Below are 25693 nucleotides of genomic sequence, written 5' to 3'. Positions count from 1 at the left end.
CAAATTGTGTAAAGCGGATGGACGTATACGGCTATGGAGACAACCTCATGAATCCATGGATCCTGCATGTTAGCTGGAGACTGTTCAAACAGGTGGAGCCTCTGTAATGGTGTGAAGCGTTTGCAGTTGGAATGATGTGGGACCCCTGATATGTATATGTTCGACTCTGGCAGGTGACATGTACATAAGCATCCTGCCTGATCACTTGTTTCCATTCATGTCCATTGTGAATTTCGACGCACTTCGACAACTCCAGCAGGACAGTTCCACACCCCACACGTCCAGAATTGCTACAGAGTGGCTCCACGAACACTCTTCTGAATTTAAACACTGACGCTGGCCACCAAACTCTGCGGACATGAACACTTTGATCATAACTGAGATGCCTTGGAACGTGCTCAGAAGAGATCTCCAACCCCTCGCACTCATACGGAATTATGGACAGCCCTGCAGGAATCATGGTGTCATTTTCCTCTATAATGGGATCGATGATGGTGCTGACTAGTTGTTCCTGTTATCGTTATTGGTATTGGCAAGATATCGGCAACAGGGGTTCCGAGACATTCGATAATGTTTTACCATCAAATTTGAAGTCGATAACAAATGACAAAAGGAATATTTTTCTTCGTGTTATATAATTAAAGATTAATAATTTCGGATTTTTGCTTTACTTGTTCTGTGAAACCTTGATTCTTAGCAAATTTCTTGGTTCTAAGTCAATGGGAAGTACCCTACAGGTTTTGGTGAGTGAGGTTTCGAGTATCAAAATATGTGATAATCGGCCATTTCATTTGATAGTATTGACTTAGAAGCTTAAATTTTTACACTGTGAAGGGGCCATAGAACTTGAATATACGCTGGAATGTGTGCATGCAAGGGGCTAGACAGTAGGACAGTTGAGGCCAGGAGGGTTACAGGAACGTGGAATATACTGCAGGGAGAGTTCCCACCTGAGCAGTCCAGAAAAGCTGTTGCTGGTGGGAAGGATCGAGGTGGTGCAGGCTGTGAAGCAACCATTGACATGAAGAAAGTTGTGCTGGCAGCATACACAGCAATGAGGCGGTCCAGCTGTTTCTTGACCACAGTTTGTCAGTGGCCGTTCCTGCAGACAGACAGCTTGTTAGCAGTCACGCGCACATAATTGCAACACAGTAATTGCAGCTTATATTTTGGATCACTTGACTGGTTTCACAGGTAGCCCTGCCTTTGATGGACTGGAGTAGGTGATGGTGGAAGTGTGACGCTACAATGCAGTCCTTGCTATGAATTTTTTCGCTTACGTAACACATGGAACGGTTTGTATACGATATATTGTCTAGTGTAAATATGTATTGTAAATACTATGTTTAAATTATGTAATATTTAACATTGGCAAGTCAGGGCATATTCAGTAATCGTTGAAGTCAGAGAGATTGCTTTGTCGTGCCGCTAGGCGCGGGAGCGCGCCAGCGAGCAGTAGTAGCAGTGACGCCGAGCTCGGAGTAAGATGTACATTCGAATGCTGCTATTCCTAGCTATATTACATCTAACGGCTAGTGTGTGGATCTACGTACGACGGGAAAGTAATGGTCGGTATATCTGGAAGCATGGCCGGGCAAGTTATTATGGATCAATGGGCATAGGGCTGAAGAAACGAGGGCTTAAATGTGAAGCGCACTGTGGGCCCAAGTCGCAACAGTAAAAGCCCACTGCCACATTGTGTCGCCGCCGTGGACTTCCGTCGACAACGAGGGAAGTAAGATCTACGTAATTTTTGTAGGATAAAATTGTAGACGGCTTGCCAGTGACTGTGGTTTTCTCTGGAGTTGAACAATTAATGACAAGCATTGTATAATGAAGTGTTGCATTCCTTCCAACAACAACACCAAGTAGGCTCCTTCCGGTCCTTACTTATCTTATTGAACCGAGTGTGTCACGCCATAATCAAGAGAAAATATGTTATTCGTCAAATTATTAGCATAGACGGAGAAGAGTAAATTTCAGACTGTTTTGAACGATTGGTTATTATAGTTAATTGTTGCACTTAATAAGCTTATGCCAACCGTAGTAACTTAATAATCGACTGAAGTAATAAAAGTGATTAGTAAGATTTATTTCCATGCATATTCAGCTGAAGTGGCCGGCCGGTGTGACCGAGCAGTTCTGGGCGTTTCAGTCTGGAACCGCTCGACCGCTACGGTCGCAGGTTCGAATCCAGCCTCGGGCATGGGTGTGTGTGATGTCCTTAGGTTGGTTAGGTTTAAGTAGTTCATAAGTTCTAGGGGACTGATGACCTCAGATATTAAGTCCCATAGTGCTCAGAGCCATTTGAACCATTTTTTCAGCTGAAGTTAGTTCAAGGATATTTCATGAAATTATAAAGCTTACTCCACCTGACAATCGCCCAGTTAATGAATTATTATCATTCAAAACATAGTTAATCAATTATTGGCAATATATTGCATTATCAGTAGATTTAACTGTGCAAAGTACGTAATTTTAAAGACAGAATGAGAGTCCATTATTCAAAATCTAGATAGATAATTATCTGTCAGCATTGCACTTAGCTGACAAATTATGAACAAATTTACTATCAAACTACTTACTGAAAGTTAACCACTAATGTTTAAGTGTAGTTAGATTGTTATGACATTATTTTATATGACTACTGAGGGTGACACAGACCTCACGTAAAGGTTCACGTTCCACTTGCTGCGCTACAAACAGGTAAACTTTATCTTTGACACAATTATTCACGTACTTAACAGAACTGTCGCTAATAAGTTGAGCTGGCGAACGATTTTTTAATTGCTTTAACAACTTAATCATTTCTTTCGGCAAAATTTATTTCCAATTTATTTCCATTATTTCCATTATTATGAAATTACTCCTTCAATAACGATCAATTTATAACGCCTCCTGTTTCCCACGGAATAATCATTGTTTACTTTGGATTCGGATGCCTTATCCCGACACGGGTCAAAATTCATAATTCAGGGTCATTGTTAACTTGTAATTTCGCAAATCCCGGGAAGTTGTGTTGTGTTATAGAAGGACTTATGGGACAGTTGTTGCATCTACGTCTGTTACGGGGTTGGGAGTAGAATGTGATGTATTCTTTCCTGAAGACAAATCGTTTGCAAGCGTTGTAGTGGAGCGTTGATGTTCACGGATTTTGCCGTTCCTCTCAGGACGTGGAGCAGTTCGTATCTCCGTACCAGCACAGTGAGGACCCAGTGAGCGACTTCCGCCAGCTGCTGCAGAGTGAGGGCTACCAGGTGCTGCGCTGTGACGTAACGCCGGAGGTGATCTTCTTCCCGAGTGAGATGCAGCGTAGAGGTGAGTAGCTCCTTTATCTTTAGTGTCAGCCAGTGTCTCAGAAACAACGCTTTACGTGTGCCTGGGTGCAGCTTACGCTGAAACCTCCAGCTGTCCGACACTCAGACCTGTACCAATCGTTGTACGTCGATAGTGTGTCAACCAAAGCAACATGAGAACTATGGAGCACACCAAAAGCATTACGATCAGTAACTATCAGGTATAGTTTCCATGGGGAACTTGGTAGAGCGTTAGATCGTTGTACTAAGCATACTGGGCTTAAAACCGAATGACTGCAATTTTTCTTTACTACATTACGAGTGAAAATGTTATATGGAACTACGTCGTGTTATAGAACTGTGCACCTGGAAGTCTGTTTTCGCTTCGTTTCATTGAAAGCACGCAGCAAACCTACAGAGTACATTTGCAATTTCACAGAAAATACAACCAGAACAAAAAGGAAGAAACAGTTGCATCGCATGTCCAGAAGTAATACTAATAATAATAATGCAATTTCACAGAAAATACAACCAGAACAAAAAGGAAGAAACAGTTGCATCACATGTCCAGAAGTAATAATAATAATAATGGTCACAATAATAAAAGTAATAGCCCTAATAATAAAGAGCGTGATCCATTAAGGAATTAAGGCTTCACAGTACTGGCTGCTTAAGAAGAAGTGTATGAAGAAAATTAATTTTGTTCACCAAGCACATTTGATAAAACTTACATTTGTGCATTCACCCTGAAGATTGTCGAATGAAAGGTTGTGCCTGAAACAGAACTTTGTCGAAGTTTTTAAGCCATTATCCACCGGTGACGGTGTGAAATATGCAAATGTGGAGAACCAAACTGACTGTATGTGACGTGCTGCAGCTTAAGAAGCTTTTTCCGTTTTTGCTGACTAATATCTTCCGAAGAATATAGAGCACCATCAGATATTTTACGCGTCATATGCTTGTACACTCTGAAGAAATGACTATCAGACGGTTGAAAAATGAAGGTTGTGTTTGCTGGAATTACGTGAATTGCGATTTTGTTTCCTGGTAGGTTATTTTGTGCATGCTTGTCACGAAGAACACTAATGTCTTCGTGGGGTCCATACGAATCCAGTATTGGCAGAAGTTTCTCCCATATAAATTTCACGCTTAAACACTTAAAAGAATTTTTAATCAAAGGTGAGCGAACCCGGGACCTATGGTACGACGACCTCACACTATACCAACTAACACACCCCAAGATCTACAAAACAATCGCTCACAGATACACTTTTCCAGTGATCCGTAGTGTTACTTTTAATTGCCGTTTACGGATCTTTCACCAGATGACAGCACGTAGCTCGAACTAAATCGGTGTTTTGGTTGATGCTCTTTCAACATACAATATGTGGTACCGATCTGAGTGTGTGACATCTTGGAGGTTTGGGTGAAAGCAGCAAAAGTGGGCCCAAACTGTAAATCAAATGCTTTTACAGACCCCCTGTCTCTATAGTCGCTAATCGCTTATCTAGTGTGCATTCCTTGCTCAGTATGTGTGCAGGTTAAACATTAGAATGTTATTCCTCATGAACCCCTCGATGTTATAACTACCAGGATTTGGTAGACTGGCCTCAGGGGATATGAAGATACTTGCCCTCCAGCTGCTGCGGAGAAATTTTCTCTCGCAGCAACATTGACCTCTGCTGATGCGAAGATGAGGTGTCCTCAGTCCTTTTTGGAGAAAATTATTCTCGCATCAGATCCGGAAAATGTCTCGTAAGCCCGGCAGTGTTCTTGGTGGCCCAGTTCCAGGACGAGCTGGTTGCAGGTTTGACCCAAATTCTCGTAGAGCGAACCATAGGAGCAGATGTGCAGATTGTTTCACAGTGTCGTTGTTGGTTGGTTTTCTTGTCATAAGGAGAGGCTTCAATTTAAATGAGATATTGAGTGATAATTATCCTCCCTCCATTAGGGGTGAACAATATAACTTCACAGAAAGAAATGGTGATGAGTGGGTGGGTTGAGGGGGGGGACGGAGGCCTGTACTACTTTACACACAGGTTGAACATTAAATTACATATTTATTTGAGAATACAAAAACATTAACCTGAAGACAATCTTCATTAGTAAATTTTTGCTCTGTTTAAATATTACAATGCAATCATTCAACTGGTAAACCACACTCATAGGATTTAATGTCTGCAGAATTAAAGTCTGCTGCAAGTCAAGACACCGTTATCAAAACACAAGCTCATTTAAATATTGTTGTCGGCATCGTGTTGTCGTGTCTTCTCGGGGATTCCGAGCTACGCGTACTGTAGCTTATAGCAGACTGACTGCCTTACCTGTTTCATTTTTGGATATGTTGATTCTTGTACTTCTCTTCTCGCAGGTCATCTTGTTGCATCCCTTGCTTGTTTTTCTTGCTGTTGTTGCGTGGGGTGCTCGTAACTAATGAAGCAGAAGGTCCGACCACCTCGTAGTCGTTCGCCGGTGCACCTGGTTGCCCAGGCTACTGACGAGACAGTTTTCCGAGTTACGCGCTGACGCTCAAAATTTCCTCGCAAATTGCCCGAACCGATCTCTTAGCATCGGAATTCAGGCAATCCTGTGAAGCTGTCCGTCAATATTTATTAGCTCAGACATTTAGGACAATATTCATCAATTCTGTAAAACATCTTGTTCAATACAGACATGTTCCAACATCTACACTATGGCCTCCAATTAAACAAATGTGAGCAAATTCTGACTGCCGTCATATATGGTGTACTGCAAAGACGCAGATTGAACCTTCAATAGCATTCAGTTCCCTTACTCTAATACGGTAATTAATCCATCAGCAACAAAAGGAAGGCAGGTTAACATTTAGAAGGGCACTCTCAAAACGAACATGTATTAATACCACGGAAAGCAGTAACTACTGCAACCTACAACCTTCTGAATCTGCTTTAGGTATTCATCACTTGATCTCCCTGTGATTTTTATCCTCCTAGGACTACTGGATGGAGGAGGTGGACAGAAAGAGGTGGAGAAAAGACAGACAGAGAATAAGGAAGAGGAAGACAGAGATGAGGAAGGCAGAGATAAACCAGTAGAGGAATGGAACAAATACATAACAGGGAAATGCTGGATACTCATCATTTAAACATTAGTACAGTTGCTGTTATTAGTCAATTAATCGTTTGCTGACATACAAGACAACAACACTTCGTCACTCAATTACAGTGTGACAACTCTGGGGTCGATGAGGGTGGCAGTAGTCTCGAAAAGAGAACGGTCGACTCAAAGTGTTCGAATGGTGCCAACTTCTAACGATCAGAAGTTTTTCTTTTTTTGGGAGGTGGGGGGTGGGGTGGAAGGGTTGCATCCAACTCATCATGCCCTTTCTACAGCTAGTCTATTGTAGGTGTGTAACGCGTAGGTTACTGATTAATAATAATATCAGTACATATGAGGCCCCAGGTGCCACCTGTGAAGGAAACGATTCCTGGAGATTCACTATGACCGTGAATCTGTAATCAGAAAAGGTTTAAAGAAAAACTACATGAAATAAATTAATATTATGTAAACCCCACGAACCCGTTTTACTTCCGGAAACTTCAAAAGCACACCTTTATATGAGAAGTTTCCGAACCATGTTAAAATTCTGATGTTGGAAAACAGTAAAACAATCTGAAGTTAATTTGATAAATAATGAAACAATGTACTATAACTTTGCTTACCAGTAATAGTCAAACCCATATAAATACGCATCTAAACATGAATGAATGGAAATATTATATTAAGCTCACGTACTATGACAGTTGTCAGATTCAAAGTTTCTTCTAATACGCTAACTTGAACCAATGGCGAATAGGCCACATCTTTGTAATTGGTCGGTGTAAATAACTTCAATGGCAGATGCCTCAATATACACATCTGGCCGCATTTCGCCAGTGCAACACATAAAATCTCCTGACTAAATTACTGTAGATACACATCGAAGCACACCCTTCCAAAAGACACATACAACGCTTGTAACGACTTGTACAAATACACTGAAAAGCAAAACCAAATAGATGATGGAAGTAACTGCTGTTAGGGATCGGGTCAACAATCACTGAAGGTGAACAATCTTTACAATACACTACTTTTATTTACAGACATTAGTCTGCTACAGAGTATAAAGCAATTAAATGGCTTACAATTGTGTTTCTCGAAGAGGGGAATGTTTTTTGAGTCTTATCTGTTCTGGGTCGTCGTGCTGTGGCGACGGCGGTGTAAGCAGTGTGAAGTTGGTGATATGACTATTGTAAGTTCATCCAGTCATGTCCCTGGCATTAAAATATCCTCGTTCTTTTCATGCTGTTTTGGCTGGCAGTGGTAATAAGTGACGTAGCATCCATTTGTCGTAGACCGGAACAAAGTAACTGCTGCTGTATCACCTGAAGATCGTATTAGTTCACCTGCAAGTTTCACAGGGGATAGTTTGGCACAGTCCACATCGTGTTTAAATTAACCTTCCACTTGCTATACTTTTCCAAATGCGAAGCTAGACAATCCATCTACCGTTAACATTCATGGTTCATATAACACTTTTCTCACGAAAACAGTCACTAATATAGCAAAACAGTTCACAGTTTCCACATTGGCAGTTAGTATTTTAGCACATGTCATACATCGTAGTCAAGAAAATGCGCAATATTAAATTCACAATTTATGTAGTGCTGCTCAATTCTAAACCGACGACTATACTGTCTGTTCACGAGTGCATTGTCACTGCCAGAGGCATCGTTCTGCAAAACCAACAGCGTTTGCATAATACAACGTCCGTTTAGAACATCCACAATAAAGTCAGATTTCAAACCGGTGTAACACAGGAAATGTCCGGTATAGGCACATACACTTCATGTGCTACAGTATATAACCAAACGAAAAATATGCTACGTCATCAGAAACATAACTATGGAGTACAAGGTAGTAAAAGAGAGAAAATAAATATATATCGTTATTAGTCATGGCATCATATACCCGACAATGCTAGTATTAGCTATTCTACAGAACAGTATAACGACCACTAAAACAGAACCGCCCAACAACGTAAGTATTGGCTCTTAAACAGGAATGTTTGCGACCACTCATCTAGAATTAAGTGAAGGAAATATCTTGAGGAAATGTAATTCATTCACGAAGCGAGTACTTTACAAAACACTCTTAAGGCTTACTCGTGAGTTGTGCTCATCAGTCTAAGATCCTTACCAAGTTGGGTTAACAGATGAGATAGAGCCAGTAAGGAGCAGCGCGTTAAGTAGATGAGAGAGCATTGCAGAGACGCTAAACAAACGCCAGTGCCTGACATTGCAGGAAAGCCGTTGTTTATTTAATCCATGGTGCTAACATTCCAAAATGAATGGCATCTCCCCTTTGAATATTCCCTGTTATTTGTATTTTATACTTCATTGTTATTACTCTTTGAACATGGTTGTGGTCTCGTTAAAATAAGTGTACCTTTCCAATTATATGGCCGTGTTTGGTTCATTTGATAGGGCATACATGTAATATCAACAGGTCCGTTATGGCAAAGGCCTTGCAACTCTTGTTGTTATTGTTGTGATCTTCAATCTGATGGCAGGTTTGTTGCAGTTCCCCACACTAGTCAATGTTGTGCAAGTCTTTTCATCTCTGCGTGATTACTACAGTCTATGAACCTGCTACCTCTATTGTAAATAAAGCGTCTACTATTCCAACCGTCTCTACCTGTCCTATCATCATGAATCTCGATGCCACCACTTCCCATTACAACATCTGTTTCGTCGTCAATATATTGCTCGCGATCGAAATTTCTAACCCACTTGTAGACTTCAGTCAAGGTACACAGACTGATTATTGCTTCTTCCAGAAGCATTCTCATCACTATTATCTAATTCCAATATCTGTAATAAACTCTGACAACATAAGTCATCTTTCACTCAAGCAGCTAGAATAATTTGATGTAAATGTGAGAAAAGTTTCATTACACAGATACGAATCGACGTTGCAAGACTATAAGGGCTGAATAAAAATTGATTTTTCAATAACATATGTTCAAATAATCAAACAGGTTTGTATAAACCACAATTGCAAAAATTTTACATCATTACAAGTCCGTGTTTAGGTCAGTGTTGTGTTGCCTCAGACCAATAAGAAGAAAGGCACATAGGCCAAAAACCTCATAGGATTCACAATTTCTAGTCAATATATGTATCTGCACAGCAAATTCACATTCGAAGTAGCCGTACACAAATTCAGTCTTGTGGCCAGCGGGAAGACTAGGCAGAAGTATAAAATCAAATTGCTCCAACAAACATGACGATGAATGACAACTGCTGTATTCCTGACAGGTAAGGAATTGCTATAAGCAAATTCAGACACACCCTCAGAAACAGCTTGAAGCTACTTTCCTACAGTTCCACCCTCAAACAGCCCACGGGAAAAACGAACACTTAAATCTTTCTGTGCGGACTCTGATTCCTATTATTTTATTATGGTAATCATTTCTCCCTATGTAGGTGTTCGCCAACAAAATATTTTCACATTCTGAGGAGAAATAGGAGACTGAAATTTCATGAGAAGGTCCTGGCGCAGGTAAAATTGCCTTTGTTTTAATAACTGCCACCACAACTCGTTTATCATATCCCTGGCACTTTCCCCGTTATTTCGTGATAATACTAAACGAACTGTCCTTCTTTGAACTTTTTAGATGTCCTTCATGAATTGTATCTTATGCGAAATAAATCGTAATCTTTGGTTTGGTATCCCAAGAACATTATCTGTGAACTCATTCCATTTTAAGTTATTTGTGTTGTAATCTATAAGTATTTAGCTGGTTTACAGCCTGTTGAATTTTGTGATTTATCCTGCAACTGAAATTCAGCGGATTCTTTTTAGTGATCATATGGATGATATAGATTCAACTGCCACTCTTTTCACAATACAGATAGCTTGTCTAAATCATTTTGCAATTCGATATGATCATCTGGCGACTTTATGTCACTGTAAATGACAGCATTAACTGCAAAAAATCTGAGATGGCTGCTCTGATATCTCCTAAATCGTTTATGCGTATTAGGACCAACAGAGGGCCTAATACATTTCCTTGGGGTACGCAGAACGTTACTTCTGTTTTACTCGATGACATTCCGTCAGTTATTACGAACAGTGACCTTTCCGACAAGATATCACGAATCTAGTCACACAACTGAGACGATACTCCATAGGGATGCAATTTAATTAGAAGTCACTTGTGGGGAAACGGTGTCAAAAGCCTTCTTTATATCTAAAAATACGGAATGAATTTGATGTCTCCTGTCGATAGTACTCATTGCTTCTTGCGAATAAAAAACTAATTGTGTTTTACAAGAACGAAATTCTTAATCATTGTTGACTGTTTGTCAATAAATCGTTGTTTTCGAGGTGATTCATAATGTTCAAGCACAGTTTATGTTCCACAATTCTTCTGTAAGTTGCCTTAGGGATATTAGTCTGTAATTTAGCGGATTACTCCTATTTCCTTTGTTGGGTATTGGAATGACATGTGCAACTTTTCACTCTTTGGGGACGGATCTTTCCATGAGAGCGCGACTGTATATGATTGCTAAGTACAGAGCCATTATGTCAACGTACTCTGAATGGAATCTGATTGGTACACAATCTGGAGCGGAAGATTTGCCTTCCTTAAGTGTTGTAGGTGCTTCGCCAAACCGATGATATCTGCTTGTAAGTTACTCATGTTGGCAGTTGTTCTAGACTGCAATTTTGGAATATTTACGTTGTCTCCGTTGGTATGCTAGGTTCGGAAAACTGTGTTTAGTAACTCTACGTTAGCGGCACTGTCGTCAGTGACGTCAGCATTGTTATCGCGCAGTAAATATATGGATTGCGTCTTGCCACTGGTGTACCTCACATACGATCAGACTCTCGTTGGATTTTCTCCCAGGTTTTAAGACATAGTTTCTTTCGGGAAACTATGAAGAGTTGAAAATACGTTAAGGAAAATGCTTGTAAAATTGAAATAACTAACAACATTCTGAAAGGTGTTTATATGAAGCGCTGCCTGATTGTAGACAATAACTCAAATACTCTACACGATCCTTCAGTATCCTTAACATCACACCAGAGCCTAAATCCTATGCAAAGCTTGATAAGTTCTAGATGGCTCCAACCTAAAATTAAATGAGGTAAATTTAATTAAATGAGATGAATTTAAAGTAACCAATAAATTTAGTATCATTTAAATTATTAGAAAATCCCTCTTCCATCAGTCTTCTACACTGAAGAGCCAATGAAACTATTACACCTGGCGAATATCGTGTTGGGACCCAGCGAGCATGCCGTAACAACACGTGGCATGAATTCAACTAATATCGGAAGTAGTGCTGGAGGAAACGGACATCACGGAATTGCCCAAGTCAGTCGAAGTGCACAATGAACGTGAATGGATGCAGGTGATCAGACAGGATGCTTCTGTACGTGTCATCTGTCACAGTCGTATCTAGACGTATTAGGCGTCCCATATCACTCCTACTTCACACGACCCACACCATTACAGAGCTTCCACCAGCTTGAAGAGTCACCTGCTGACATGTAGGGTCCATGGATTCATGAGGTTGTATCCACGCCCGTACACGCACATTCACTCGATGGAATTTGAAACGAGACTCGTCTGAGCAGGCAACACGTTTCCATTCATCAACATCCCAATGTCAATGTTGATGGGACCAGGCGACGCGTAAAGCTTTGTGTTGTGCAGTCATCAAGGATACAAGAGTGGGTCTTCTGCTCCGAAAGCCCATATCGATGATGTTTCGTTGAATGGTTCGCACGCTGACTCTTGTTGATAGCCCAGCGTTGAAGTCTGCAGCAATTTACGAAAGCGTTGCACTTCTATCAATCTGAACGATTCTGTTCAGTAGTTGTTGGTCCCGTTCTTACAGGTTTTTCTTCCGGCTGCAGCGATGTTGGAGATTTGATGTTTTACCGTATTCCTGATATTCACGGTATGCTCGTCCAATGGTCGTACGGGAAAATCCCTACTTCATCGCTACCTCGGAGATGTTGTGTCCCATCGCACGTGCCGCCACTATAACGCGACGTTCAAACTCACTTAAATCTTGATAACGTGCCACTGTAGCATCAGCAAGCGATCTAACAACTGCGCCATATACTTGCTGTCTTATGTAGCCACTGCCGACCGCAGCGCCGTATTCTGCCTGTTTACGTATCTCTTTATTTGAATACGCATGCCTATACAAGTTTCCTTGGCACTTCCATGCAGAACAACTGCGATAAAGGGGAAACTTGGGGCTGGGGTGGGGTGGGGGGGGGGGTGCCCTCGAAATCGACACCACAGTCACTAAAAACTGAATCAACCATTTGTAGTACTGTCTATGCTATCATAGAATCAACTGCTAAAACACATCACAGAAGTTCCATATTTGCTTCTCTTTATGAGCAGACGACTTTCAAAATGATTCAAATCGCTCTGAGCACTATGGGACTGAACTTCTGAGGTCATCAGTGCCCTAGAACATAGAACTACTTAAACCTAACTAACGTAAGAACATAACACACATCCATGCCCGAGGCAGGATTCGAACTTGCGACCGTGGCGGTCGCGCGGTTCGAGACTGTGGCGCCTAGAGCCGCTCAGACGACTTTCCAAGTTGAACAAAACAAATAGTATATCAGCACCAATATTCTACACAGAATACACACTTCCAAAGAACAAGCATCCAAATCCAGAAAATCAGGTCACATGCCAAAATACACAATGATTAAGAATGAAAATTTGCAATGCAGGATCCAGTTCTTCAGACACAGTGCAACACTTCAACACACGGTAAGAAGAAAATGTTTATCAGTTTAACATTACAAAAAAGTTTGCAAGAAAAGGAAATTATTTCACTCTGCAACAGTCGTAAACATCCTGATGCTTAACATCTGCCTATCTTCTATCTGAAAAAAAAAAATATCACTACAAATTTAAACTTAAATAACAAAATGCTTTTAATTCGAGGAATTTTTCACCAGTTTCGACAATCTCTTGTTTCAGTATGCAGAATAGTGCAAGAAGTAATCATTAACAACCGTCATTCGTGTTTAGACCACAAACAGCAAAAAATTACTTTCCATATTGTCCTTACATATCACAGTAATTATTACATAAGCATGACAAAGTACTCTTTGCTATTCTCCCTCACAGTGAGTTTGTCAAGAATGAAGAAACTCTTTTCAGCCACTCCAAGTATGCACTCATTACTGATCAATTAAGTGCTTAAAGAAGGAGAGAAGATAACGTGTATCATATGCTTTAACGCAAATTGTCCTGTGTTCATAGCATAAGCAACGATATTCTGTAATAAAACGTATGCCAAACTGTTAACTGTTTCAGAGAACAAAATGTTCAACAAATAGATGAAAATACTTCTGAACATTAACAAAAAAACTCATTCGATAGGTAAATTATATTCGTTAGACAACTCTGGAAACTTACGTTCTTTCATCTTGGCAGGGTCGCCAATATGTACATTGGTTGTCGTGTTGTAGCTTTCAAGTGAGTCATCCTGATGAAAATTCCCCCTTTCAATCATAAATGTTCACACAGGAAATAATATTACGACATAACCTGAAACGAAGAGCAAAGCTGAGTGTTGGGAAGAAATGACCTGAGGTCACATGGTCAACAACGGACGATGACGTCAGCTGTCTCAAAACTTTGTACCTGAGAAACTTTAATGTTGCCTTGATGTGATGTTTCCTGATGGTTAGTGTGAATGCTATTATTTGAAGTGGAATATTTTAACATGACATGACATGATGGGAAGTGCGACTTGGCCTTAAGAGGTGCGTGAAATACGATATCTGAAAGTTGACAAATTACAAGACAACTTTCAAACACAATGTGAATGTTCGACCAAGTTCAAACGGTGTTGATGACTGTGGAATCAAGTGATTGCCTGATCTCATTAAGTGCCCCTAAACTATCAATAATATTGGGCAGCAATATTGAGCAAGATATCAACAGTTGGTTCTAGACAATGAATCGATATGGCACAATTTGGTGTCAAATCCCGGATTTGCAAACATGGCAAATACTGATTCCAGCTCTTATATGGCTCTTGGGCTGGTTTTGCACTCATGTAAGAAAAGAGAAAGCGTAGACGAATAAAGGAGTGATATAATAAGAGAGGAGAATTGACACATGTAAACGTCCTAAGTGACTTGACAAAATGCGAGCCAAATGAGTATCGGAAATTTCTGAGGATGGACGCTCGCTCATTATATACACTGTTTCACGTGATTACATCTATAATTCTGATTATATATGATTAGTATTTATTTATTTACATCCAGTTTTGAAAACAATAAGTGCACATAATTTTACTTAAACTGCGTTAAAAAATTTCTTGCCCTTGCATAAAGCTCAAGCCACCAACACAATAAATTGGTCGTTCCAGTAGCTCGGAACCACCAGCCTCGCTTTTCGATGCAATTGTAATTCTTTTCAGCTCTTTGCCATATGTTTTAAACAATGAATTTAATTTCTTTACTAAATAAATCTTATGTGCTCCCAGGTACGTTTCCCTATATTTCGACAACAACTGATAGAATTGCTCCATTTTCTCATAGGGACTGCTATATTCGTTCCATTGATGTTGAGATTTGGTGAACAAAAGATTTGTTATGTGTATTGGCAGTCAGTTAATGTTTATGGACCTTTTCACCTATTATATGTATTATTACCTATCTATGCTAGATGATGCGTTGTATGCTTTTGTGTGTTTGCCTTTGCAAACTGCCAGGAGCAAATTAAATATAATACATAAAATCTATTTTCGTGATCAGTATTTCTCCGCATATATTATTTTACTGTACAGATATAAAATTCAATTTGTTATGGTCCTAGGAAAAACGAATTGAATAACTTTGACCAGTAAATTGTGGTATACTCAATATTACTTTTGAGAAGTCCCTAACACAAAGTACTTGTATTGCAACTGCTTAGAAGAAAATGGGGCTCTAAATTTGAAAATCATATTTATTGGAAATTGTGAAGATTTCTAAGGTTAATGAATCGTAAAGCCTGAATCAAAAACGGTACTAACTAGCAGAGAGGTAACATTTTTATGATTGGTGAGAATGAAACGTATAGTGAAAAAGTATGTGCACATATTAATCTGAACAATATGTCCAAGAGCGTTCAAAAGCACCAGAAAAGTTTGGATTTAAAGTACATGAAAGAGCTGTTCAGGTACCATCAGATATGTTGACTGAAGATGAAAAGTATAATGAGAACCAGGAAACTACAGCAGCAATGGACTTAAATTTGCGGCGTTCATCGTGTACAATATAATCTAAACTGTATCCAGGATATAGAATGTGTGTGGATGCTCAAATATTAAACAGTTACCTCCTACAGTTGAAGAAGCCTTGGTTAGCCCGAGTGCAGTTCATTGGAAGAAAGCTACAGAAAAGGAATTAGAGTGTTTTTCTACTCCGGCCGGTGTGGCCGAGTGAATCTAGGTGCTACAGTCTAGAACAGCTCGAACGCTACGGTCGCAGGTTCGAGCCCTGCCTCGAGCATGGATGTGTGTGATGCCCTTAGGTTAGTTAGGTTTACGTAGATCTAAGTTCCAGGGGACTGATGACCTCAGATGTTAAGCCCTATAATGCTCAGAGCCATTTGAACCATTTCCTTTTTCTACGAATGCACCACAAGGAAAGAAACCACACGAGTGAGATGGGGACCGTTCACTCCTTAACTATGGAGCACGTGATTCGACTGCGTAATGGCGATGAAACAATGGACGCGTGAACAGACAAAACCGATAACCGACTTCCCACCCGCTGTGAGCCGTGTGGTCGCTACGTAACGATACGGGTGGTGCTGTCTAATAGATTCAGATCGCGCTGTGGGGAACTCAGTTTAAGTTCGACACTTTGGTCCAGAGCTCGACGCTTTGGTTTGCGGCAAACAGAATTATACACATGGATGCACGTCTATACTGGTCCGTTGCTCAGCTCACCCTCTCCTCCACTTTGTCTTGTGCGAGCCCGTGCACGTCGCACCATTCCCAAAATTTGGCCAAATGTTAAATCTGCGGGTGTGGTGGCGGCGGGCACCGCTAGTTTGGGCCGGCACTAGCTACAGCTCGAGCATTTCTCGGCACGGCTGCCACAAATCTGTAAGTAGAAAATGAAGGTAGAATGTGAAAAAGCAATTCCCTTATTTGCAGGCAGTGGCAATCCTTTTATAATCAGCTCAAACTTCCACACCAAATAGTGCCTTCACTACTAATATTGTGAACAAAATTTGTTAAGACCATAGAATTAATCGTTGGGTTGCAGTTAAAAGAAAATTTATATATTTAAAAGGAACCGTTGATTACCAATTAAGTAATTGTTAGAGAGTTAACTAGAACCTGGCAATTTATACTGATGCAGACTAGGGAAAAGAACTGCATAACAGACATTCTATTACAGGCAGCTGTTTCAAGTTGATGGGAGGATTAATATCCTGCTCTTGCAAGAAATAACCAACAGTGGTTTTGATTACTGTTGAGGCTGACTATATGACATTGTTTTTCACCATACCAGTAGAGTTATGTTTAAGAGCTCTAATAGGTGAAACTGAGCCACATACGATTATTGAGTCTACCAAAGTATTTTCCGACAGCAAGGGAACTGTCAAGTTGTCTCAGAAGCAAATAACAAGTGAACGATTGAAGCACATTGATATTGGGTACCATTTTACTAGGTATGGCCTTAAACAGAAGGATACGGCTATAAACTGTGTACGGAGGAAGCGGGTCTGATTTATTGACGAAGGCTCTCAATAAAGACAAATTCCAGGTGTTTGAAAAAATGTATGGTTTAAAAACATAGAGTACAATGCGTAGTGCACCGAAACGATGTAGTGTTCATGATTATTGTGAGCACATAAAACATTTGTTCAACAGGAAGTGTTGAATGTTCGGGCTCGAAATGTGTGTTATGTGTGTCAGCATTGAGTTGACATGTATAGACCTCCTGGCCCAATGTATGTAATCTTGGTATATATGCTAGATGTTACATGTTCCATTCTTGTTGTAGTATGTCTTTGTAAATTACGGGGAATACATCAAATATAATAAAAATATGTTCCTAAATAGCGTTTCTCCATCAATATTATTTTACTGTGTAAATGTGCAATGCAACAATTAAGTACTTTGTGAGACTGGAAACCACTAAATATTTTCATTAATAAATGTCCGTTCATCTATTTCGAACCCATTTCCATTTCACAACACATCAAATGCCCAAAATAAACACCGTAACAGACTGCTCTGACAAGCATTCAATATTAGCCAGCGCCATTAGCATGAGACATTTTACGTAAAATCTAATTTCAGTAGGTCCCTCAGTGTGCCGTATAATATATTACACAACTTTCAATCTTACCTACAGACAGCCAATAACATTGGGCAATATGAAATATTGAGTCTTTCTCTGACATTTAGTTCCCACAAGTATACCGTGAAAATGTTAGCGAATAATATGTATGCGCGCACCCAGAAATGTACTCATTACGTGAAATACACTAATATGCACAACCCTTAAATTTAACATTATGTTGTAAACTAACTAACCTCAAACGCATGTACACCAGCTGTCAGATTTGAATATTGCGAGGGCTACAGTTCTCGACCGGTCAGATCTAAGTACACTTATAATAGGTGTGTCAGCACACAGTGTAATGGATTTGTACATATCTTCATATCATTAAGTTTTTTATGTATTACGTCAGGAACATGACGCAATACAACGTGGTTAATCCCATGTATGAACGAGAGCAAGTATGGCTATTAATTTACTAAATAGTAAAAAAATAATAAGGTGCGGAATGGAGCGAACAGTGCATTTATGTGTTCGTACTGTTCCAATGACAACATTGTCTTAAAAATTAAATAAAAACAGTCCTGATCGCGTTTCCAGAATTTTCATTTGCTAGCAACAGGTTTCGGGATGTTCCTCGAACCATCTTCAGGCTTTTTCTGCCGTTATGGGTGCTGGTGACCGCAGACGGAGCGAGATCCATGTAAATACGGTTCTTCAGCATTTTATACCGATCGCTATGCTCCATCTACAAATTGCTTTCAAAAATTTTGAAAACATTGTCGTAGATTGACCAAATATTATGACTGGAGCAAATTTTGTTTTAACAGGAAACCAGATTGACAAAATATTATGACCACAGCAAATTCTGTTTTAAAGACAAACCAGATACCGTACAGCATTGAAACTTCCTGGCAGATTAAGACTGTGAGTCGGACCGAGTCTCGAACTCGGGACCTTTGCCTTTTGGAAGGTAGGAGGCGAGGTACTGGCAGTAGTAAGGTGTGAGGAGGGGGCGTGAGTCGTGCTTGGGTAGCTTAGTTGGTGCAGCACTTGCCCGCGAAAGGCAAAGGTCCCGAGTACGAGTCTCGGTCTGGTATACAGCCTTTATCTGCCAGGAAGTTTCATATCAACGCACACTTCGCTGCAGAGTGAAAATCTCATACCGTACTACATTATTTATGCAGCTAAGGACCTTGTTAACGTAGCAGCCTTTTCAAAAAACCTCGCTGTGACTGCAGCTCACACGGCTGCAGTATTCCAAGATGGTATGGCGAGTCTGGTATTGGACGATAATATGATGAAAATGTTTTTAGGTCCGTTATACATCTGAGGTAGAGACAGGACTCCGATACTGGCGCAGCTGTAGGCGTGAGCTTGATGTCGTGGAATTGAAGGTCCAGATATGCATAATTTGAAACATTTGGTCATATGTTCGTATATTCTTCTGCTCAGTGGAACTTGTGATACAATTTCAATTTAGTGACTTACACGACACAGTTTTAGATTTACTCACGTAAAAGTACAGACTTCGAAACTCTCAAACGAGGTACCATGCACACTCATTGTTCCACCAGTGACCTACCGATTTGTGCCCAAAAGCTGTCTCAGTTTATTCAAGAATAAAAGTGCGACACACTGTTCACATTATATTACTCGCTCTCTTTCTGCAATTCCCATCAATACGCACACGTACTAATTTAAATGATTTATCCGTGAGGTAACGCACGAAATCCAACGCACCAGCCATGCCACATGTCTGCAGTCCGCGTTCTCATGTTTCTCACCGCCACACAACTCGATTGTTCAGTGTCCACAGGGTCTTTTTTGTTCACCATGTACTGAGAGTATACTGAAAAAATGTGTAATGAACATACGTCTGAATGTGCATGGTTTTCACGCTAGAGATCATTTATTCAATCATACTTTGATACAGAGACTGCGGTCTAATACGCGCTGCAATACCATGCAGCCACACTTACAGTATGCATGGTTTTCTCCTAGAGGATGGTACAGTTCCTCAGATGTCATGCCCTAGAGCCCTTTCCTGCCATAGTAATTGGTGACGTTGTGTCCGGTTCACTTCTCTATGTGATTCATGTTGAAGTGTGTGTGATACAGTGTTGTACACAATGGTTCCGACAAAGTGTTCACTTGCGGAAAGGCAAATAGCAAAGGGGGGGGGGGGGGGGGGGGAGAGCAGCAAGTTTGTCTCAGGAGAGCTATCCTCACCGACAGTAGCCACAGCATTCAATATTTGCAACAGTTTATCGCCATCTGTCTGATACAGGGTCGTTTCAGTAAACAGGAAACCCTGAAGAACGTACCCGAAATGTTCGAACACCAGAGTTGGAAGAAAATATGATTAACACATCAGGAAGGCGACCGTACCATTCGGTTTGCCCGCCAGTAAGGAGTAAGCCAGACGACCGTGTGTAACTTTCTCTATATGAGTTGTTACTACCTTTATCACTTCAGACGTGTGCAGGGCGTTCTAGAGACAGACTTTCCACATCGGGAGCAGTTTCGTCACTGGTTTCTTCACCAGGCAACCACGATTCTGGGATTTGTGCCCTATTCACAGCTGAGACCACCTTTACGAGGAGTGTTACGTTCAACTTTCTCATCAGTGATCTGTGCTATAATATGCAGAATATGGTATTCTGACAGCGAATTATCAGCATCAGAGCAGCCGGAATGTGAGGGCAGGGATAATTGGCGATCGTCTTTTGGCACCAGTCTTCCTTCAGCGTCGCCTAACGGGCCGGAACTATCGGCGTTTCTTGCGGGTGACTTTGTGACTTTGCCTCCCTTACTGGAAGAAGTGCGTTTGATGATACGAAGGGATACGTGGCGGCTACATGATGGTTATCCAGCCTACTGGACGGATCTTAATCGTGTCTTGCCAGGTCGGTGGACCGGACGAGGGTGTCCAGTTGCATGGCCTCACCTTCACCGGATCTCAACCGGTGTGGTTTCTGGTTATGGAGCCACCGCAAAAGTATCCTGTACACAGAAACCCGTTCCACATCTTGACGTTAACTACTAAACACAATGAATAAAACAGAACAATAAAGGGAAAATTTAATTATGTAGGCTCCCTAGAGCTATACCTTCAATTTTTTAAAATTGTTTTGTATTTCTACTAAGATGACATGTATGACACTGTCTGAAAATGCACTATGGATGAATAAACAACTAATTAACAGTGCCTCGGTAATAAAGTCTGAAGCTTTGAACATACTGTAGAACATCCTTCTTTTGCTTACTTTGTCTTGATAAAATGTTGCTTTCGATGTCTTAAACCATTATACAAATATAATATTTGTATGCTTTGTGATTTTTCATCGTAACCTAATATTTGCCTTTTTATTTTTTTAGATTTTATGAAGTCAGTATGTCCATTCCTGAACCGAGTTCCGGAAGACCAGAAGGATAATTTCTTTGATGATTTGATACAGCGTATGAAGAAACTGAATGGATTATCAAAGGACGTTGGAAGCAGTGAAGAGCCGAAATACTACTTCCACTTTAACATAATGGTGGCTATGGCCAAAAAACTGTAATTGGGAGTTTTGCACCACCGCTTGAACAATATTTAATAACGGAAATGACAAACAACACAGAGCACAGACACATTTATATGTAATTATCTTCCCGTAATCTATCTGTTTGGAAAAGCCTGCCAGGTTTAAATGGCAATATAAGAGTATCCTGATCTGTACAGTTTTGACGATATTCTTGTCAAAGATATCCCAACTGTGCTAGTGTTCCGTTTTTAATTACCAGGATGTCAACATGATGCTCACCTGCCCCCTTAATTTCTTGGCTTCTCTCTCACTTGAACATCAGGGGCATAGATGATTCGTTTCGCACCTCTGTCGAAATAAAGATCTACTAAAGCTTTGCTGCTATAGTATAAACACCAACAGAAGTGAAGGCAGAAAGCTTACCAATCGAACGGAGTGAAGTAACCGAAGAGAGAGACAACTAAAGGTCTGCACCTTTAGTCGTTCTTCATGTCGACAAGGGTGGCGAAAGGAAATATATTGTTAAGAAGAGTTATAATTTATACCTTCACTTGTATTCACTGAGAGATGCAGCTCAGATTATTACGAAAGGGGTTACTATTGCATAATTTTTTCTCATGGCAAATTTTGTGAACCCTGCAATACCAACAGTGCCACAAGCAAAACGTTTACCCCGCAAATAGTGTGAACTAATAGGGCGTGCTGAAAAGTAAAGTCTCCGATTTTCTACGTGGAAACTCTTACAACTTTTTAATTAATCCAACCTTATTAAGATAATGCATCTTCATTTTTCATGCGTACATATTTATGTCTGAACGAAGGAAGCCTGGCGAATAACACATTTCTTCCAGCGAGGGACATGTTTGTTAATATCGTCACTGCAGATTGTTTGACTTCGTTGACGGAGCCACACCCTCACCTCTGGTGGCACCGCTTCATCCCTATCAAACTGAAGTCCTCAAAGAAGTTCTTTAAGGTTTTGAAACAGCTGAAAATCGGATGAAGCCAAGTCGACATTGTATCGAGGATGGTCGATGACGGTGAACCAAAGAGGTCGTATTCTCGCAGATGTCACAGCGCTCGTGTGTGGTCTGGCATTGTCGTACTGAAGGACAGTGTGTTCGATATGCCGACAAACTCTTGGAATTCGCGTTTTCAGGTTTCTGAGTGTCTCGCAGTACACTGACACTGTTATGTTACACATCGCCATGCTGCATACTATAGTTTGGAGCCCTCTAGCGGCAGAGGGTTGCAAATTGCGTCAGCGATGCGGAAAAGTCTACCGGTTAATATCAGTGTCATGTAACAGCCGATATTGAAAACAAAATAAAATAAAATTCGAAGGGATTACTTTTCAACGCGTCCTCGTAATCGGACAATGTGGTATTTGAAGTTAAGAGCCGATCAGAAAATCAATCTTCAGCGAAGCTCTTTGTTGCGCAATATTTGATATCTATGCAAATCTAAATGTTTTCAGAGTGGACAGTAGTGGCATGAATTTATTTAGGTTTGTGAAGAAAGTGCCACTAGAAAACTTAAAGTGATTGCATTTCTAAGCAGAATAAGCTGGAGAAGTGTCACAAAGGATAATGATGTCAAACCTACACTACCAATTGCACTACCAATTGAGATTTCCAAGCACTCTTGGTGGTGGTGGTGATGGTTAGTGTTTAATGTCCCGTCGACAACGAGGTCATTAGAGACGGAGCGCAAGCTTGGGTTAGGGAAGGATTGGGAAGGAAACCGGCTGTGCCCTTTCAAAGGAATCATCCCGGCATTTGCCTGAAACGATTTAGGGAAATCACGGAAAATCTTAATCAGGTTGGCCGGAGACGGGATTGAACCGTCGTCCTCCCGAACGCGAGTCCAGTGTGGTAACCACTGCGCCACCTCGCTCGGTAGCACTCCTGGAAGAAAGGATACTGCGGAGACATGTCCTAGCAACAGCCTAGGGAATGTTTCCAGAATGATATTTTCAATCTGCAGAAACAAGTTTTTATAAAATGGATTAATGTTTTTAAATGATCTTTATCAAACACCGAATGTCTTCCTGAACGTGGAGAGTCACTACATCTACATCTACTCCTACATGGACACTCTGCAAATCACATTTAAGTGTCTGGCAGAAGGTTCATCGAACCACTGTCATAATTAACTATTATTCCAATCTCGTACAGCGCGTGGAAGGAGCGAAGATCCATATCTCTCCATACGAGCTCTGATTTCACTTATTTTATCATGGTGTTCGTTTCTCCCTATCTAGGTCGGCGTCAACAAAACATTTTCGCTTTCGGAATAGAAAGTTAGTGATTGGAATTTCGTGAGAAGATTGCCACGCAACGAAGACGCCTTTGTTTTAATGATGTCCATCCTAAATCCTGTATCATTTCAGTGACGCTCAATCCCCTATTTCGCGTTAGTACAAATAATGCTGCTCTTCTTTGAACTTTTTTATGTACTCCGCCAGTCCCATCTGGTAAGGATTCCAGACCTCACAGCAGTAGTCTGAAAGAGGATGGACAAGCGTAGTGTAGGCAGATCTGTTACATTTTCTAAGTGTTTCTATGTGTTTTTTCCAATTTAAATTGTTTGTAATTGTAATTCCTAGGTACTTAGTTGAATTTAGTACCTTTAGATTTGACTGATTTATGGTGTAACCGACGTTTAACGAATTCCTTTTAGCACTCATGTGCATGACCTCACACATTTCGTTATTTAGGGTGAATTGTCAATTTATGCACCATTGAGATATCTTTTCTAAATAGTTTTGCAATTTGTTTTGACCCTCTGATGAGTTTGCTAGTCGATAAACGACAGTGTTATATGCAATATTCATTCAAGGTATCTGGCATCGATTCTGTATTGCGTAGCCGTGGTTTTCCTCTTTCGTCGCTTTTCGGCTATTTAAGCACACTACAATGTGGGGAGAGAGGTCATCTCCTCCAGTTGGCTGATGACACCGCCTTCCTAGCCCTTTATCCTAACCTTAAACCTCCCCAACGTACCTTCCAAATTGACCAATTCACTGCTTAGTGCAACCAGTGGTTCCTCCGTGTCAACACCTCCAAGACCCAGGCGATCATCATAGATCGAACCACCCACTATTTCCATCTCCATGATCTCTACCTCACCATTTATGGCCGTCCTACCCACCTCAAACACCTTGGCCTCACCCTGGACCACCACCTCATCTGGACTCCCCATCTCCCTACCATCCAACACAAAGCTCACAACAGACTCTGCCTCCTGAAACTGCTGTCCGGCTGGACATGGGGTCTGCGTCCATCCACCATCCTTCACACCTACAATTCCTTGATCCACCCTATCCTCTGTTACGCCAGCGTGGTTTGTATTTCCGCCCCTCCCAGCTTCTATAAATCCATCCAAATCTTAGAACACAGTGCGCTCCAACTTGCCTTCTGCATCGGCATTCCGTCCCCCTTGTACATCTTCTACGACCATATCCACTTCCCCACGTTCTCCTTTTCTTTGAACACGTCTGCACACTATTTATTGTCCACCACATTGACCCCCTCACCCCTCATGTCTCCCTTCGTCTCCATCACCAGCCTGTTGCTGTGCTTTTACCGCTGTGTCCCACCCTCTGTCCATCTCCACACCCTCCGCTTCCTTTCCCAACGCAACTTTAACCATCTACCCCTCCCGGATGATGAGCGTCGCCCTGACATGTACCCTTCCTGCCGCTGACAGCTCTCCCCTGCCCATATGGCGCAGGGGAATGAAATCACAATAAAGAAAAAAATGGGGAGAGGGCTGGTTTTGGTCGGTTGGTTGGCGCTCTGGTGTGCTGTCTGGTTGTCGACGGTCGCTCTTCGCGCACTCTCTGCCTGTTTCTGTCACGTGGGCAGTGGGGCTGCGGACGGAGACTTGCGTGTGGTCTGCGAGCGTGTATTGCGTCTTGTGAGAGGGCGATGTTCTCGTCTGTGCTGCTAAATAATGTGAAGATGTGAAAGTGACTTTCGTATACATCAGCCTGCAACCAGATACGCTAAAGAATCAAACGGTGGGAATTATTCAGGTTCTTAGGGTTCTGATGTATACATGTTTCTTGAGTTTCTTGCTGTTTGCAGTTAAGGGATCTTATAGTGTTTGGACTCCCTTGCAGTCTGTTTCGTATTGACCACTGGTGCACAACGTATTGAACAGTGGTTACCTGTCTGAATGAGGTTTGCCTGTTTTGGTTTTATGTTGGTGTTTCCGTGGTGCGCGTCCTCTGTTGTAGCTGATCGTTTAACTGGGGGATGACGCCTTGACGGCATCCAGTTTGAATTGTAACCGATAGCGCGGTCGCCGTGTTTTCCAGTAGACACCAGTTCTTCATTGAATCTAAGTTGAGTATTTCAGTATTTGTTCCTGGTGACGCCGAGGCATCCGTCTTTCCTTCTTCTCCGTTCCTTTCAGCTTTCATTCAGGCTCGATCTGAGTTGTAGTTTCCGCAAACCCCTGATATGGTACTATTTGTCACTGAAATTTTGT

The 25693-nt window shown here is 41.2% G+C and overlaps 1 protein-coding gene across 1 annotated transcript in view; it reads left to right on the top strand.

Moving 5' to 3' along the window:
- LOC126335163 (juvenile hormone acid O-methyltransferase-like) overlaps positions 1–21282 on the top strand; it is a 44297-nt gene extending 23015 nt beyond the window's left edge. The window contains exons 5-6 of the mRNA XM_049998137.1: positions 3171–3318; positions 21048–21282. Coding sequence (XP_049854094.1) covers positions 3171–3318; positions 21048–21232 — 333 coding nt within the window. The 3' untranslated portion in view covers positions 21233–21282. The remainder of the gene's footprint in view (positions 1–3170; positions 3319–21047) is intronic.
- The last annotated feature ends 4411 nt before the right edge of the window (positions 21283–25693 follow it).

The sequence above is a fragment of the Schistocerca gregaria genome, chromosome 2 (genome assembly GCF_023897955.1).
Source record: "Schistocerca gregaria isolate iqSchGreg1 chromosome 2, iqSchGreg1.2, whole genome shotgun sequence".
In the NCBI taxonomy this organism is placed as follows: Eukaryota; Metazoa; Arthropoda; class Insecta; order Orthoptera; family Acrididae; genus Schistocerca; species Schistocerca gregaria.
Note: the sequence above shows the minus strand (reverse complement) of the source record. Positions and strands in the feature narration are given on the sequence as shown.